We start from the raw sequence: 17,574 nt of genomic DNA on the forward strand, positions 1-17,574 counted from the left end.
CTGGGTCAGACGTAACAACTTAATGTTTGGGTAGTTTTTGAGTTACCCAGATCCTGGGTCAGACGTAACAACCCAGCGTTTGGGTAGGTTTTATGTTACACAGATCCTGGGACAGACTTAACAACCCAGTGTTTGGATAGTTTTTATGTTACCCAGCTCATGGGTCAGACGTAACAACCCAGTGTTTGGGTAGTTTTTATGTTACACAGATCCTGGGTCAGACGTAACAACTTAATGTTTGGTAGTTTTTGAGTTACCCAGATCCTGGGTCAGACGTAACAACCCAGTGTTTGGGTAGTTTTTATGTTACCCAGATCCTCAGAGAGAGCAGTGCCACATCGGTGCATGTCATCGGTAAAATACAGGTTTGTGTACTTTTTATTTAAATCAATAAATTCTAAATTCTATAAATGTATCTAAAGATTGCGATATGAGTCACGTACACCAGTGTCGCATCTGCCTTTTCACGAGATGGAAATGAGTCACGCCTTGCCCTTGCATAAAATGTTATAATTTTATTCAAAATAAACAGTAAATAAATACTTAGGATGTTAAAATGTTCTCAGAACTGTACACAGATTTTTTTATGGACAGGTTATGACAACATATTTCGGCTACGAGGTAAACGCAGTGCGGCGGACTGAAGTTAGAAACAGGACAACAGAGATCGGTCAACTACACTTGAATTACTTCTAAATGTTTAATTTTACTTCTAATATTTAATAGTGCGTGCAGTATGTATTGTATATGTATAAAAAATATGCTATACTGTAAAATATGAAAATGATAGGAATTATCATGCAAACCAGTGGCTGTGTGGAGTATTTACATTTTTTTAGAGGATTTAAGTAAATCCGTAAACCAATTTTTGTATGAAGTAAATTAATAAGCTAGTATTATAGTAAAAACGAATCAACCCATTATGCTGTTAACTAAACAACCCAATTTGCTGGGTAAAATTAACCCAACATATGTTCCGTCCAACAGTTAACTAGCACTTGGGTTTTTAGAGTGGAACTTTTCTAATGGGAGGACTGGTGTTCGCCGTTAAAGGCGTATTATCGCCACTATTAATCTGCCTTGCACAAATTTTTGCAGACAGAATCATCAGCTTTTATGGCTTCAGAATATCTCCAGGGACGCACCTGAGTGGATGCGTTCAATTGCATAAATCGAATGAATGTTTGCATCCAAGTAAAGCTATTTGACTGAAGGGTTTAAGCACAAAAGAAGCCAGATATTTTACACTTATGCATATAGAAATTGACACACACAAATTTAAATATACTGTAAAAAAAGAAAAGAAAAAAAGATTGACCTTATCTGCCAGGTTAAAGACCTCTGAACTAGCATCAGATGGTTTGCTGGTCTCTACTGTCCACCAAGATGGTTTCCACTATTCAAATTGGTCTGGTTTGAAGGTTAAGGTTTTGGGCTTTTGTCAGTTGGTCCGGCTGGTATACTAGTTAGCCATCCAGTTAAACCAGTTTGGTCAGAGTGTGAGATCACCTAAAATCAACAAAAGGCCTCAGAAGAAGCTGAACTGAAACTGCATCCACACCAATTGGTTTAAAATGGAATCATATGCAACATAATAACCGTATGATTTCAGGTATGATTTGTTCTATTTTTACTAGATTTATTGCTGTAGTCAACTTGGAAGTCACAATGATTGGCCAATTTCATATTGCATATGCATTGAGCTTTTCAAAAAATCCAATAAATGAAGGGAAAAGGATGCATACTGTATTAGGTGTGGAAGCTGCATATTATCTGCAGGTTAGCAATATACTAAGCAAAGGAAATTGTCGCCGTACAAACCCATCACCTTGCCCCATTGGTTGTCCCAATGAAGACGAAGATGAATACAAAAATAGTTTCCTTCTTCTTATAAATGACACGAAGACAATTTGACGCTGTAACAGTGAGTAAACACAAGCGATACCAGACAACGGAAGAGTAAACAGACAGCAACTTAAATACATGTAAAATAAGGGAAATAATGATGATGATAATCAAAAACTGACAAATAAAAGGTGGCGGGAAAACTGAACAAAACATGTAACCAATGACAACAAACAGAACACAACTGGGACACTAATAAATTGGTTAAATGACAACTAAATGTTCAGTCAAAATTTACAACCAATAACTAGAAAAATATGGTGGTCAAAACAAGAAAGACCAGAAAGTTTGAAGAAATTTGAAAGGTTAAAGTTTGATTGTTCTGACAGTCTATCAGAAAAACACTAGCATGTTTTAACATTATTTAATATGTTGTTAACATGATCTAACATGTTGCGAGCATGATTTAACATGTTACTAGCAGGTTTTAGCATGATTGCTAGTATGATTTAGCATAGATAGAACGATAGATAGAACGATAGATAGAACGATAGATAGATAGAACGTCGGTGTATGAATGAATGTATGGATGGGTGAATGTGAGGCAACATCTAAATCGCTTTGGATGGCCATGTCTGTTGAAAGCGCTATATAAATGCAGTCCATTTACCATAGAACGATAGATAGAACGATAGAACGATAGATAGAACGATAGATAGAACGATAGATAGAACGATAGATAGAACGATAGATAGAACGATAGATAGATAGAACGTCGGTGTATGAATGAATGTATTGATGGGTGAATGTGAGGCAACATCTAAATCGCTTTGGATGGCCATGTCTGTTGAAAGCGCTATATAAATGCAGTCCATTTACCATAGAACGATAGATAGAACGATAGAACGATAGAACGATAGATAGAACGATAGATAGATAGAACGATAGATAGAACGATAGATAGATAGAACGATAGATAGATAGATAGATAGATAGATAGATAGATAGATAGATAGATAGAACGATAGATAGATAGAACGATAGATAGATAGAACGATAGATAGATAGAACGATAGATAGAACGATAGATAGATAGATAGATAGATAGATAGATAGATAGATAGATAGATAGATAGATAGATAGATAGATAGATAGATAGAACGATAGATAGATAGAACGATAGAACGATAGATAGATAGATAGATAGATAGATAGATAGATAGATAGATAGATAGATAGATAGATAGATAGATAGATAGATAGATAGATAGATAGATAGATAAATTTGAATTCTGACAGTTGGCGTTTGAACAGTCTTGGCTCATTTGAACATTCGTCGATGAAAATCTATGGGATTTTTCCAAGTTTTATTCGTCATTGTTAGGAAAACCGGATCGTTTAGAAAAGATCTAGCAACTCAAGTCAGAACAGTCTTACGGTCTGAGCCAAGTTTGGAGGTTGTAGAGTTAAAGCTCTTGGAGGAATCAGAGTCAGAAGAAGAATAATACGTTTATGGGATTTCAGTAAGTTGGCTCTCTCAAGCCAACTTAATAATTAACTCCCACCATGATTCTTTAATTGTCGCCCCCTAATCGTAAAGTCTAATGACAAGTGTTGGCATTCATGTGTGCCTTCAGTCATTACGACGATCATGTGACCTCACCTGCTCTAAATTATGTAACCAGTTAGTCTGACACCACAGAGGACTAGAGATGACACAAAACACATGCAGCAAACAAATCAGAGACCATGTTAATAAGAACAGATGATGCAATGAGACAACGGGGTTGGGGGGGGGGGCGCAATTACACACAGACAAAACAGTCTTGCCTCACTGGCCACATTATCAAATTTACAAGCTTCAACTATAAAGATTAATCACTTCAGGCTACAGGGTATCGCACACAAATCAGATTTAGAGTGTCATAAACGCAAACAAAGACGAGTGATTTGTTTGCCGAAACATCAAAGGGCTTATAAATGCAGTCGTCGGCTTGAGTGTAAGTACATTAGCGGAGCCCCATGACCAATTATCATTTATTGATTGCACAGAGATGAACATTTAGCACCGAAGTAAGAGGATTGAAACAGGTTACGGCTGAAAAACAGCACGTGTACAAATAAATGAATAATCTGGGATGCACCCAAGTGAAAACCCATCATGGTGAACAGAGCGCATATGAAGTGTCTCAGCTAAAGGAAATAAAACGTTATTTATCGGCTTTAATATATCGGCCAATTTCAATCTTGTGTAATGAATGTAAAGTGTCAGAAATAACACCTAGACGTTAACTAAAAACGAATGGATAAAAGAAGCTATGAAAAAACCAAACACCAAAAGAAATACACCAATAGTTACTTTTCTGAGAAATAGGTTAGCTATACACCAACGAGGCATAACATTATGACCTACATATTTATATATTCCATATTTTGTGTTGGGGAATTTGGAGGCCAATCAACGCCTCAAACTCGTTGTTGTGCTTCTCAAACCATTCCTGAAGCATTTTTGCATCAGGTGCATTATCCTGCTTAGAGAGCCACAGCCACCAGGGAATATGATTTCCATGAAAACAACTGTTTCTGCAACAATGTAGCAATGTAGCAATGTAGGTGGACCGTGTCAAAGTAAAATCCACATGGATGGCAGGACCCAAGGTTTCCCAGCAGAACATTGCCCAAAGCATCACACTGCCTCCGCCGGCTCGCCTTCCTCCCATAGTGCATCCTGGGGCCATGTGTTCCTCATGCAGGTAAGTGACACACACACCCGGCCATCGACGTGATGTAAAAGAAACCGTGATTCTGATGCTCAAGTGCCCACTTGATGGTTAGTGCTTTCGGCGGGGTCAGGGGTCAGCATGGGCACCCTGACTGGTCAGCGGCTATGCCGCCCCATACACAAAAAACTGAGATGCTCTGTGTATTCTGGCACCTCTCTATCAGAACCAGCATTAACTTCTGGAGCAGTTTGAGCTCCTGTAGCTCGTCTGTTTGATCGGACCACACGGGCCAGCCTTCGCTCCCCACGTGCATCAATGAGCCTTGGCCGCCCATGACCCTGTGGCCGGTTCTCCACTGTTCCTCTTGGAGCACTTTTGATAGAGACTGACCACTGCAGACCGGGAACAGCCCACAGGAGCTGCAGTTTTGGAGATGCTCTGACCCAGTCGTCTAGCCATCACAATTTGGCCCTTGTCAAACTCGCTCAAATCCTTACACTTGTCCATTTTTCCTGCTTCTAACACATCAACTTTGAGGACAACATGTTCACTTGCTGTCTAATATATCCCCCCCATTAGCAGGAGCCGTGATGAAGAGATCATCAGTGTTACTGTGGTTATAATGTTGAGAAAAAAGTGACACTGAATCAATTGAAATTATCAGATGATATGACGCTATTTATCTCAGGAACAAATCTCGAATAGGGTGACAGCTTTAAATTAAACCGATACATTCAGACTAAACAGTGTCAAAACCAGCAATGAACAGCAGCATCAAAATAGATGACGTAGCAATAAACTCAAATTAATATGCTAATTAGCACTGGCTTATTTACATGTAGGCCATCTGTAATCGCTAAAATGATTCCCCCAGGACACTTAAGTTAAGATAGTTAGGATAGATATTTCACATAAAATTTAAAACATTTTCTTCTCCAGACCTGTCCTCCCTCATTTTCGCTGCTCCAGCCGAGAAAGTGTTCAGATTTACTGTGCTTATTAAGGGCGAGTGATTAAAACACTGCCGCCACTTCAGTAACACAAAGGCGGGCAGCTCTATTAGCGTTGTGCTAATCTACTGGGACACTGCTGCACACACTCCGGCTACAAAGAACACGAGTGGCACTGCAGGAGAGAGATAAAACAGCCTCTGCTGAGATCTCTGGCTTTCTGAAGCTGATTTCTAGCCCTGCGAAATGACCCTCTCGCAAGGCCAGGCCTCGAAAAATCACAAGTCCAATAGAGCTTCTGCAGTTCTGCTCCCATTACGATAGTGGACGGATAAAAACGGCACTTGAGTGCTGGAATTCCCAGTCGACTTGCTGTCTGCCACTCTAGAAAAGTGACTTAAAAGTCCCCATGAAATCAAAAGTTTTCGGGGGGATATAGGGGATAGGGAACAATTCAGACAGTGCACTATATAGGGGATAGGGAACGATTCAGACAGTGCACTATATAGGAGATAGGGAACGATTGAGAGTGTGCTATATAGGGGATAGGGAACGATCAAACAGTGCACTATATAGGGGATAGGGAACTATGGAGAGTGTGCTATATAGGAGATAGGGAATGATTCAGACAGTGCACTATATAGGGGATAGGGAACGATCAGACAGTGCACTATATAGGGGATAGGGAATGATTCAGACAGTGCACTATATAGGGGATAGGGAACAATCAGACAGTGCACTATATAGGGGATAGGGAATGATTCAGACAGTGCACTATATAGGGGATAGGGAATGATTCAGACAGTGCACTATATAGGGGATAGGGAACGATCAGACAGTGCACTATATAGGGGATAGGGAACGATTCAGACAGTGCACTATATAGGAGATAGGGAACGATTGAGAGTGTGCTATATAGGGGATAGGGAACGATCAAACAGTGCACTATATAGGGGATAGGGAACGATCAAACAGTGCACTATATAGGGGATAGGGAACAATTCAGACAGTGCACTATATAGGGGATAGGGAACGATTCAGACAGTGCACTATATAGGAGATAGGGAACGATTGAGAGTGTGCTATATAGGGGATAGGGAACGATCAAACAGTGCACTATATAGGGGATAGGGAACTATGGAGAGTGTGCTATATAGGAGATAGGGAATGATTCAGACAATGCACTATATAGGGGATAGGGAACGATCAGACAGTGCACTATATAGGGGATAGGGAATGATTCAGACAGTGCACTATATAGGGGATAGGGAACGATCAGACAGTGCATTATATAGGCGATAGTGGACGATTCAGATAGTGCACTATATAGGGGATAGGGAACGATTGAGAGTGCACTATATAGGGGATAGGGAACGATTGAGAGTACGCTATATAGGCGATAGGGGACGATTCAGATAGTGCACTATATAGGGTATAGGGAACGATTGACAGTGCACTATATAGGGGATAAGGAACAATCAGACAGTGCACTATCTAGGGTATAGGGAACGATTGTGAGTGCGCTTTATAGGGGATAGGGAACGATTCAGATATGTAAATATATTTCCATTGGTACGAATGAAGTCTGGTTTCATGTCAGAGTCAATGAACCACCACAGCTCCGGTCCAGAGACACAATACAGATCGGATCATGTGATTGAGTTGGACCAGAAAGGATATATTTTTTGTAGTGATACAGAGGAGATTAGGGGGAGAAACGGTCTGAAATTGGGAGAAAACTGCAACTTTAACAAGCTCAATGGATCTAGCCGAGCTCTGATATAAACTAAACGCTATTGGCTAATGTAAAAAAGGGGAGGAGCTGTTCGATATGTCCCGCCCTGTCTTCCTAGGTCAGTGGAAATTACAACACATTGAATAATGCTGCGCGTTTCAAGGTTTTTCTGTAGGGCTTTAAACTCAGCCGAGTCAGTCTCTTAGACCAGACCAGATTTCAGAGGTAAACTCCACAGAAAATAATGATAGATTTAAGCAGAGATAGACACAACAACTGCGTTGCGTACAACTTAATGCCATGGAAACATTATGGTATTATTTAAAATAAATGCTAGGCTACACTTAATTTTAAGGTGACATAGTAATAAGTACTCAGTAATATTAATTATGGTTAGTTAATTGCATAATTTAATGTTACTATAGTAAGTAGTAACTATGTCACCCTAAAATAAAGTGTTAACAAATGCTGTTCTTTACGGCAAATAATCCTGAAAAACTAATCAGGGTTTCCAAAAAAATATGAAGCAGCACAAATTTAATAATAATTGAAATGTTTCTTAAGTATTAAATCAGAATGATTTCTGAAGGATCATGTGACACTGAAGACTGGAGTAATGATGATAAATTCAGCTTTGATCACAGGATTTTTTTTTTTACATAAAGAAAAGTTATTTTAAAATGTTCACAGTATTAATGTTTTTACTGTATTTTTTATACTGTATTCTGAGACGGCATTCAAAAACATTAAAAACATATTACTGACCCCACACTTTTAAATGATTCATGTATTATAAAAATGTGTAACTGAAATGTATGTTATACTGAAAATATCACATTAATATGGCATTTGAATGAGCCATACAAGTGTGTGGACATGGACTGTGAAAATAGCATGGTTTGAATATGGTAAATCTCATTACTGGATATGTTATATGGTAAAACCATGTTATTTTTGAAGCACCTCAGAGAACCATAAGAATCAACTAGAAATATATATATCTTCTATGGAAATAGAAGTAAATGCATGTCAATATATTTGTAAAATATACTTACTACATGTCTTATTTTTTCACAGCATTCATCTGTATACGGACACACATGTAGGAGACACAAGCCTGCGGAGGGAGGAACAATGTCAATCAATCAAACACATTTTTATTCACAGCACACACAATGCTAAAAGCTAACGTCTTTTTCCTCCAACACTCAACACAGAAAAATGGTTAGGAATACCAGAATATTAGTCTGCAGTGTTGGAAGGCTGCTGGAAAAGCATGCTGAAATATTAATGGCAGCTGAAATATCGAGCCTGGTTTTAGTGAAAAGTTTTCAGCAGCACTGCTGCCGTGTCTATAGAAGGCTGTTTACCACTTAATAATACATTTCAGAACAGAGAGCTGCACGCCAACAAGTGCTACAAATATGAACACATACACACACACACATTCTTGTTATGACTGTCACTTTTGAAGATGCCCCCCCATACCTGCCAAATGAGCCGAACAAAATGAATTGAGAAAGACTGCTCCTTCTCCCAGCTGACAGGCTGGTTTAATTGAAACTATCAATCACAATTCCTCTACACACGCTAAGTGTTCCCATCATCTAAATCAAACACACATGCTCTGTTCCAAAACCGAGAGATCTGCCTACTGTCTACACAGCTGGCTATAATTGGTATCTCGTAAGAGAACAATTTTGTCAACATAAGCAGCGATTCTTACTTCGTACAAATAGTGCTCAACTGTGTGAAATGCATGTTAGACTTGACTTTGATTTTAATAATTTTCTGTTAGCACTAATTACACAATAATAGCATCTAAAATACACTATATCGTACAGAAATATTTTGTAAATAGGGAAACACTGCAGTGTATAGATCGCTTAATCGCCTACATCACGGTGACGTCACCGCTCTAGCTGGAGGCAAAAAATAAGTAGAACTCATAGCAGGCACGCTAAAAGTTTGAGGTTTTGACTCTAAAATGTCTTGTTGTGTTTTTGGCAGCCAGAACAGAAGTAAAAGCACTTTTGGTTTAAAACTAAAAAGTTTTACCAGACATTCACAGAAATCAAGAAGACAATTGTGGTTGAATGCAATACGGTGTATAGACTGGATGGAGACGATCATAATTAATGTTTGTGTTTGCAGTGCACACTTCATATCAGGTAAAATAATCTATGCATATGTAGTGATGCTGTGTTGGTTTTATCTCGTACAAATCAGCATGTTTCTGTTTTATAGGTTATAAATAAATTCTATTATTATTAAGTAAAAAGTTGTCGACCTTCAGCGCAAAGTTAGCTAGCTTAAATATTTAACAAAGTGAGTCTTTTTGGGAAAGATGCAACAAGTTTTTCACCCCTGGATTTGGGGATCCTCTGCCATTCCTCCTCCAGATCCTCTCCAGTTCTGTCAGGTTGGATGGTAAACGTTGATGGAGACTCATTTTCAGTTCTCTGTTTAGAGATGCTCAATTGGGTTTAAGTCAGGGCTCTGGCTGGGCCATTCAAGAACAGTCACGGAGTTGTTGTGAAGCCACTCCTTCATTATTTTAGCTGTGAGCTTAGGGTCATTGTCTTGTTGGAAGGTGAACCTTCGGCCCAGTCTGAGGTCTTGAGCACTCTGGAGAAGGTTTTTGTCCAAGACATCCCTGTACTTGGCCACATTCATCATTCCTTCGATTGCAACCAATCGTCCTGTCCCTGCAGCTGAAAAACACCCCCACAGCATGATGCTGCCACCACCATGCTACATTTTTTATCGGACAGGTGATATTATTCTCCACACATACCGCTTTGACTTAAGGCCAAAAAGTTCTATCTTGGTCTCATCAGACCAGAGAATCGCATTACTCACCATATTAGAGTCCTTCAGGTGTTTGTTTTTTTTAGCAAACTTTCATGTGTCTTGCACTGAGAGGAGGCTTCAGTCAGGCCACTCTGCCACAAAGCCCCGACTGGTGGAGGACTGCAGTGATGGTTGACTTTCTACAACTTTCTCCCATCTCCCGACTGCATCTCTGGAGCTCAGCCACAGTGATCTTTGGGTTCTTCTTTACCTCTCTCACCAAGGCTCTTTTCCCCGATAGCTCAGTTTGCCCAGACGGCCAGCTCTAGGAAGGGTTCTGGTCGTCCCAAACGTCTTCCATTTAAGGATTATGGAGGCCACTGTGCTCTTAGGAACCTTAAGTGCAGCAGAACATTTTTTGTAACCTTGGCCAGATCTGTGCCTTGCCACAATTCTGTCTCTGAGCTCTTCAGGCAGTTCCTTTCACCTCATGATTCTCATTTGTTCTGACATGCACTGTGAGCTGTAAGGTCTTCTATAGACAGGTGTGTGGCTTTCCTAATCAAGTCCAATCAGTATAATCAAACACAGCTGGACTCAAATGAAGGTGTAGAACCATCTCAAGGATGATCAGAAGAAATGGACAGCACCTGAGTTAAATATATGAGTGTCACAGCAAAGGGTCTAAATACTTAGGACAATGTGATATTTCAGGTTTTCTTTTTTAATAAATCTGCAAAAATGTCAACAATTCTGTATTCTTCTGTCCATACGGGGTGCTGTGTGTACATTAATGAGAACAAATTAACTTAAATGATTATAAAAAAAAGAGTCAAAAATGTAAGGTCTGAATACTTTCTGTACCCACTGTATGCATCACACACAACCTACATTATATTGTTGTAAATCACTTTTAATTCACTTGTAGTCATAACATTTTTTTTTTTAATTGTCGGCTTCTCAGTATCAGCCAACATTTTTGTATTGGTGCATGCCTAATTTTTATAGGTACCTTTCCCCTCCCCACTGAACTCATCACAGTGCACACTAGGACTGCCTTCTCTGTTATGAATGCATGCCATGCTAATTCAAAATGTAGCCAAAATTCTGACTCATAGAAGAAGTCTTTAAAAACTGCCTGCGCACCATAAAATGCTGCCTATATAGATAGCTCACTAGGTTTGGAGCACAGCCACATTCTTTTTGTGTCCTTTTCCCAGTAGACACATATCCACTTTCATCACAGAACACGGCATCAAATATGAATGAAAACATGCAACTCTGACAGAGGGTTTAAATAGAACCCAAGGCATCTCCGCAGGGACTGAGCCGAGACTGCGCTGCCATCGCAGGATAGAGGGAAAAGCTGGATGGAGAGAACGACAAGAAAACAAAAGAGTGCATCCTCACTCTCCGGGGAGGAAATGGTTAACCCCATTACGACAGACCAATCGGAGCAGAGAGCAACACTGCAAAACCGCCGCAGTGAGTGAGAGAGGGAGACGAAGATAGAGAAGGAGCGAACGAGAGAGAGAGAGAAAGAGAGAGGGGGGGACAAGCAAGGATGTGGAGGCGCAACAGAGGGGTGCATCGGCAACACTTCAACGCATCACAGTTTGAAGAGAGAGGAGCATGCGAACAAGAGAGGCAAAGAAGCAGGACAGTGAAGGAAATAGTTAGCAGCACAGTAGATCAAAGTCAGAGGACGTCCGTTTCACTCCGCTGGCACTGCTGACAGTTCGCACGGACGCTGTTTGATTCATGCTCCTCAAGGAGAAAGCAGGTTTACGACTCGCTGTCATGCAACGCCTACAAAAGTGTGTGCACTTGTGGATCTCAGATGATGCTTCGGTGAAGCTGCTCTACATCGCATGACAGATGAGAACTCTGGGAGCGCAAAGGTAAGCTGGTGATATTGAACAACTTTGGCAAAAAAAAAAGACAGAAATTTGATGGAACAAGTATGCATGCTGCTGAGTTTTTGGATGTAAAACCATTTAAACAGTGTTAATTCAAAAGAGCAGATGTCGAAACTTGGAATTGCAGATTTATACAGCTCCCTAGGGCAACATTGGCATCGTTTAGAGAACAATCTGTCAGAATTAGAGTGGCCCTAGTAAATCAAATTCAAATAAATCAGCAAAATTAAGGATAGATAGGGAAGAACGCAACCTTCATGACTAAAGGAACTCAAAGTTGAAGGATTTGGCATTGAAAACCCCATATCTGAATATTTGAGGGGACGTCTATGTTTTGTGATTAACTTGCCACTGCCATTCTGACTTTAGTTAGTCTATTGATCCACGTCTCCGTTGACAAATTTCACCTCCGATACCCAATCGATTCTGTTTACGGTTTTCCCCGATATGTAAAAGCCTGTAACATCTGGGAAAAATTTACAGTGTAAAATCTAATTCATGGCTGGAACGCAACCACCCCGTTACACGTGATCGAGGCATATTTCTTGCATGGCTGTTGACTGAAAAATTATGTGAGAAAGCACAGACATAAAACAACACAGGTGATTGCGTTACCTTCCCTAAAAGGCATTGCTTTTGGAAATGAGTGTTTGTAGATTGTTCCCAAGATGCATGGACCCATCCATCAACCCCTGCAGGTTTGCAGATGTTACTTGTACCTTCACATGGACGTTAAGCAAGACCAGAGCTTGTGCATTTCCGCAGATCGCTTGGGAAAGATGAATGGATAACACATGGAAGTCCTTACTTGATGATGGATTGGATGCAGGCTTAATGAATAATTGATTGTTCACTTATCAACACTCTGCTTTTTTCTTGTTAGGATTGTGGAACCAGAGACCTGAAAAGAGCTGCCATCTCTCAGGAAGACGTGCACGAACATTGGGTCTCTCAGGCCTGCCGGGATGAGTGGATTTTTCCCAGGGGAAGACATTCCCATGCTCAGCACGGATGGGGAAAGTTTTTATCACATGCTTGATAATGCAGCCTAAAGGTGACCTTGTGTGAGGGGACAGGAAATTACATCGCCAACACCCGGCATGCCCCACCCCCTCGTGCTGACCTAAACAATCCTGTGACCTTGGATTCTTCAGCAGATGGCACATGCAAATCAGCAAAAGCAAATCAATATGGATTTATCGCCTTATAGGGCCCATAAAACTGCAATAACGGGAATATGTCGGCACTGAGGGAACAGAGGCCGTGCTGATGGTATTGAGCGAGATGAAAGCAACTTTCTAACCCTAACGTGGATATAATAATCAATTGAAAAAAATTGCTTTAAGCTGTCAAGCTAGATTAGAACAGGAAAATGGACAGTTTCTCTTTGAATCACTTGTCATGTTCATTGGATTCCTAAACAAATCAGAGCGTGAAAGAGAACCAACTCTTTGTTAGGTCTGGACATGGCAGGGGACAAAACGTATCATTCGGTTTAGTAAAAAACCATCAACCCTGACCATTAAGCGATAGATTCGTTTGGATTGCGAGGATTAAAAAGTGCAGAATACTTCCTTGAAAGGCCATGTCTGGGGCTGATGTACGACTTGTACCCTTTCCAGACTCTCCCGTCTCGACTGCTGACTCCCGAGGCTGAGAAAAAAGCTGGAAGGAGAAGGGTAAGTCGTCCAATGTGCAGAATAAACTATTGGACAGTTGTCATTAGTCGACAAGGACGTTCAACGTCCAGAAAACAAGCTTGATGATCTGTGAGGTGTTGTGTTTCAGCTCATGAAGTCATTCGAGTTTCCATATGGTTTCACTCCAAGATGTCAGTCAGCCTACATCAAAACACAAAGAGTTATTAGTATCCAGCTGGCACCTGGATGCATCTACATTGGAGTAAATTACAAAAGCCAGGTTAATACTTATCTCGCTGATCCTCTCTTTCCCTCTCTCTAAATTCTCCCTCGCAGTGATGAATGAAATGCAGCACTAAAGACGGTCACATTCGCAAATGGAGCTATCCATCACTGTGCAACAAATGAAAATGCATTGTGGACCCAAAAAATATGCCTAAAGTGTGTCTATTCATAGCAGCGCATAATACAGAATGGCCAGTCCATGACCAATGCATTATTAGTCAGCATGCACAGAAGCATTAGCTGTAAAGCCATTAGTGGACAAGTCGGGAATCTGAACAATACAGAACTTTGTCTTTGGCGGTGGTTCGAATCCTGTAGAAATCTTTTGAAATCTTCCCGCAGATACACAAACACCTTAATCTAATGGCTTTGTTGATCTCGATAGGTGAGACCCCCAATAAATCTCTGGAAATATGTCTAATTATGGCCATTACAGATAACTAAATTTGTTCTTCTCTTAGGTTAGTAATGCATCTAACTTGGGTTGCTCAAAATTCAGAATTGAAGCGAGTGAATGAGTGCGAGTAAGAATTAAATTGGCTACAGCCAACAGGAAGTTTAATTAGAATGAAAGGAAGCACAATTTAATGAATTGTAATTCTGGCAGTGCATTATGGGGAATGAAGTGTTCTTTTCTAGTCCACGAAAGTTCATTTATTAATTTATTTATAATAAAATATAAACTGAATACCATCTGTCTATTAATTCATCCATCCATCTGTCAATTAACTCATCCATCCATCCGTCCATTCATTCATCTATCCATCCATATTCATTCATCAATCAATCCATCCACCAATCCATTCATTAATTCATCAATTCATCCATTTATTCATCTGCACATCTGTCTATTCATTCATCAATCCACCCATCCACCTGTTTATTCATTAATTCATCCATTAATCCATCCATCCATGTATTTATTCATCCACCCATCTGTCTATTCATTAATCAATCCATCCATCCACCTGTCTATTCATTCATCCATCCATCCATTGACCTATCTATTCATTAATTCACCTATCCACCTGTTTATTCATTCATCATCCATCCATCTGTCTATCTGTCATTCATCATCCCTCTATTCATTCATCTTTCCATCCATCCATTCATCCATCCTTCCATCTATTTGCAAGACTGTAAAATCTTCAAGATATTTACCCTTTTTTCAGTTTGTCTTGATAAACTTTGAATTTTACGGTTACATGAATTTCTTTGACTTTTACTTCATTGTAATTCACACATTCAAATCATGCACCTTGTTTTCTACCTCAATTCAAACTCAGTAACTGAATCAGAACTCAGAAGTCATTGTCTGTTCAAATGCGTCTGCTTTTTCTACACGCTTCTCTGATTGTGCATCCTGCTGTTTTTACCTTTCAGGATAATGCACGTCCCTCCCTCGACGGAGGAAAAAAGCACCATGAGTAACGTTACTGTCCTCGACATCACTGAGGCTGTGAGTCCCGCCATGACGGCGGCCAGCCCGTACCCATACCCACTCAGCTTCCAGGTGTCCCTGACCGGATTCCTCATGCTGGAGATTGTCTTGGGATTGAGCAGCAACCTGACCGTGCTGGCTCTCTACTGCATGAAGTCAAACCTGGTCAATTCTGTTAGCAACATTGTCACCATGAATCTCCATGTGCTAGACGTGTTGGTGTGCGTTTGCTGCATCCCTCTGACCATCGTTGTGGTGATGCTATCATTGCAAGGCGACACGGTGCTCGTCTGCTGCTTCCACGAGGCCTGCGTGTCCTTCGCCAGCGTGGCTACGGCAGCTAACGTGCTAGCGATCACTTTGGACCGATATGACATCTCCGTTAAACCCGCCAATCGCGTGCTGACTATGGGACGAGCGGTGGCTCTGTTGGGTTGCATTTGGGTGCTGTCTTTTGTCAGCTTCTTGGTGCCATTCATCGAGGTGGGATTCTTGGGACCGGAGCCCACCAAAGCCAATCAGACCGCTGTTGTGCACGTCAATGAGTATTACACCGAACTTGGTCTGTACTACCACCTAGTGGCCCAAATCCCAATTTTCTGTTTGACTGCTGTTATAATGTTAATGACATACGCAAAGATCCTGCAGGCTCTCAACATCCGCATTGGTACGCGATTCCACGCCACACAAAAGAAGAAAAAGAAGAAGGTCAGGAGGAAAAAGAACTTCTCTCTTATGTCGACGTCCGAACAGCAGCTGCCCGAAATCACGGACGCCTCGCAGAGCAGCGCCGGCAACCGCGGAAATGCTCCACTTGGCATGCGCACATCCGTCTCAGTGATCATCGCCCTGCGAAGGGCCGTCAAACGCCACCGGGAACGCCGTGAGCGCCAAAAGCGTGTCTTCCGTATGTCGTTGCTCATCATCTCCACGTTCCTCCTCTGCTGGACGCCCATTACCGTTTTAAACACTGTGATTCTCAGCGCAGGCCCCAGCGACCTCACCGTCAAACTTCGACTGGGCTTTCTGGTCATGGCCTACGGCACCACGGTCTTCCACCCGCTCCTGTATGCCTTCACAAGGCAGAAGTTTCAGAAAGTCCTCAAAAGTAAAATGAAGAAACGGGTTGTGTCCATCATCGAGGCGGATCCACTGCCGAACAATGCAGTGATTCGAAACTCCTGGATCGACCCTAAACGGAATAAGAAAGTGACATTTGATGATCACGAAGCAAGACAGAAATGTCTATCATCCGAAGATGCAGATTAAAGCCACTTTGCAACCTCCAAAAAAAGAGACAAGTTTTCATAAATGCACTATAAAGGGAACCACGTGATGTTAATATTAGTCATACATGAGCAGGTATCGAATAATCGTATTATTTATATAACTAACTTGGAATATAATATGATAGATTTCATAGAATAATACTACTGCAGTTACATGATGCATGTCCTTTATAAACCACTGTATGTACTGTAAATACATGAGATTTGTACATACCCTTGATCAGTTATGTACCTCTATTATGACTTGTAGCCTGTGTATACATGTATTTGTAATAAACTAGATGGGGGAAAAAGACGAAATCCATCTGCTCTTTGACTAGAACACAGAGGATATAATTGTTTCTGTAGAACAAAAAAGAATATTTATTGGCAAATCATCACACAGAGATTCATATGTTAAGCTCCAAACATGAACAAAATATCAAAAGCACTTACAAAAGACACCTCTTGCGTTGCGTTGTACTCGAAGTCTTCTGAAGTCATGTGAAAGCTTTGAGTGACAGACACAAATTTAAAAACTGGTAACCAATAGGTTTGAACCCTGCAAAACCTCATGATATAAAAAAAAGGAGGGAAGACATTCCAAATGCTGTAAAATCTGAGGAAACGTCTGGTTCATTTCAGTGCTGTCAAGAACAAAACGTCCCTCATTTTGCATTCACTAAAAACACTGAAGTTAAGCTCCCATTCATCAAATCTGCATATTAATGAAAATTTTCCCAGCTCTAAGAGGTCTATTGTGCACCATTACGAGAGCATTCGTCCTTGTACATTCAGAGGGAATTATTCCGAAATGGACTAATGACGATGCAGATTTAGTGATTAACGTGGAACTCAAGAACCAGTTCAGTTTTTAAAGTGTCTCTATTGTGCTATTTTAAAGGCTCCTAATTTTTATTTGTAATGTCCTAAGACAGGTTCACATGCATCAAAAACTCATTTATTTTTCTCAT

The 17,574-nt window shown here is 40.6% G+C and overlaps 1 protein-coding gene across 1 annotated transcript; it reads left to right on the forward strand.

Annotated features, from left to right (window-relative positions):
* Window positions 1–11,261: 11,261 nt before the first annotated feature.
* On the forward strand, window positions 11,262–16,921 carry gpr22b (G protein-coupled receptor 22b). The gene is made up of 3 exons (XM_067435711.1): window positions 11,262–11,948; window positions 12,850–13,645; window positions 15,275–16,921. The coding sequence occupies exon 3, from the start codon at window positions 15,279–15,281 to the stop codon at window positions 16,599–16,601; it is 1,323 nt and encodes a 440-aa protein (XP_067291812.1). The 5' UTR covers window positions 11,262–11,948; window positions 12,850–13,645; window positions 15,275–15,278; the 3' UTR covers window positions 16,602–16,921.
* Window positions 16,922–17,574: the final 653 nt, after the last annotated feature.

This window comes from Pseudorasbora parva, chromosome 25 (assembly GCF_024679245.1).
Source record: "Pseudorasbora parva isolate DD20220531a chromosome 25, ASM2467924v1, whole genome shotgun sequence".
In the NCBI taxonomy this organism is placed as follows: domain Eukaryota; kingdom Metazoa; phylum Chordata; class Actinopteri; order Cypriniformes; family Gobionidae; genus Pseudorasbora; species Pseudorasbora parva.

Coding starts and splice junctions, on each gene's coding strand:
- gpr22b (XM_067435711.1), top strand. CDS start 15,279: ATGCACGTCCCTCCCTCGACGGAGGAAAAAAGCACCATGAGTAACGTT.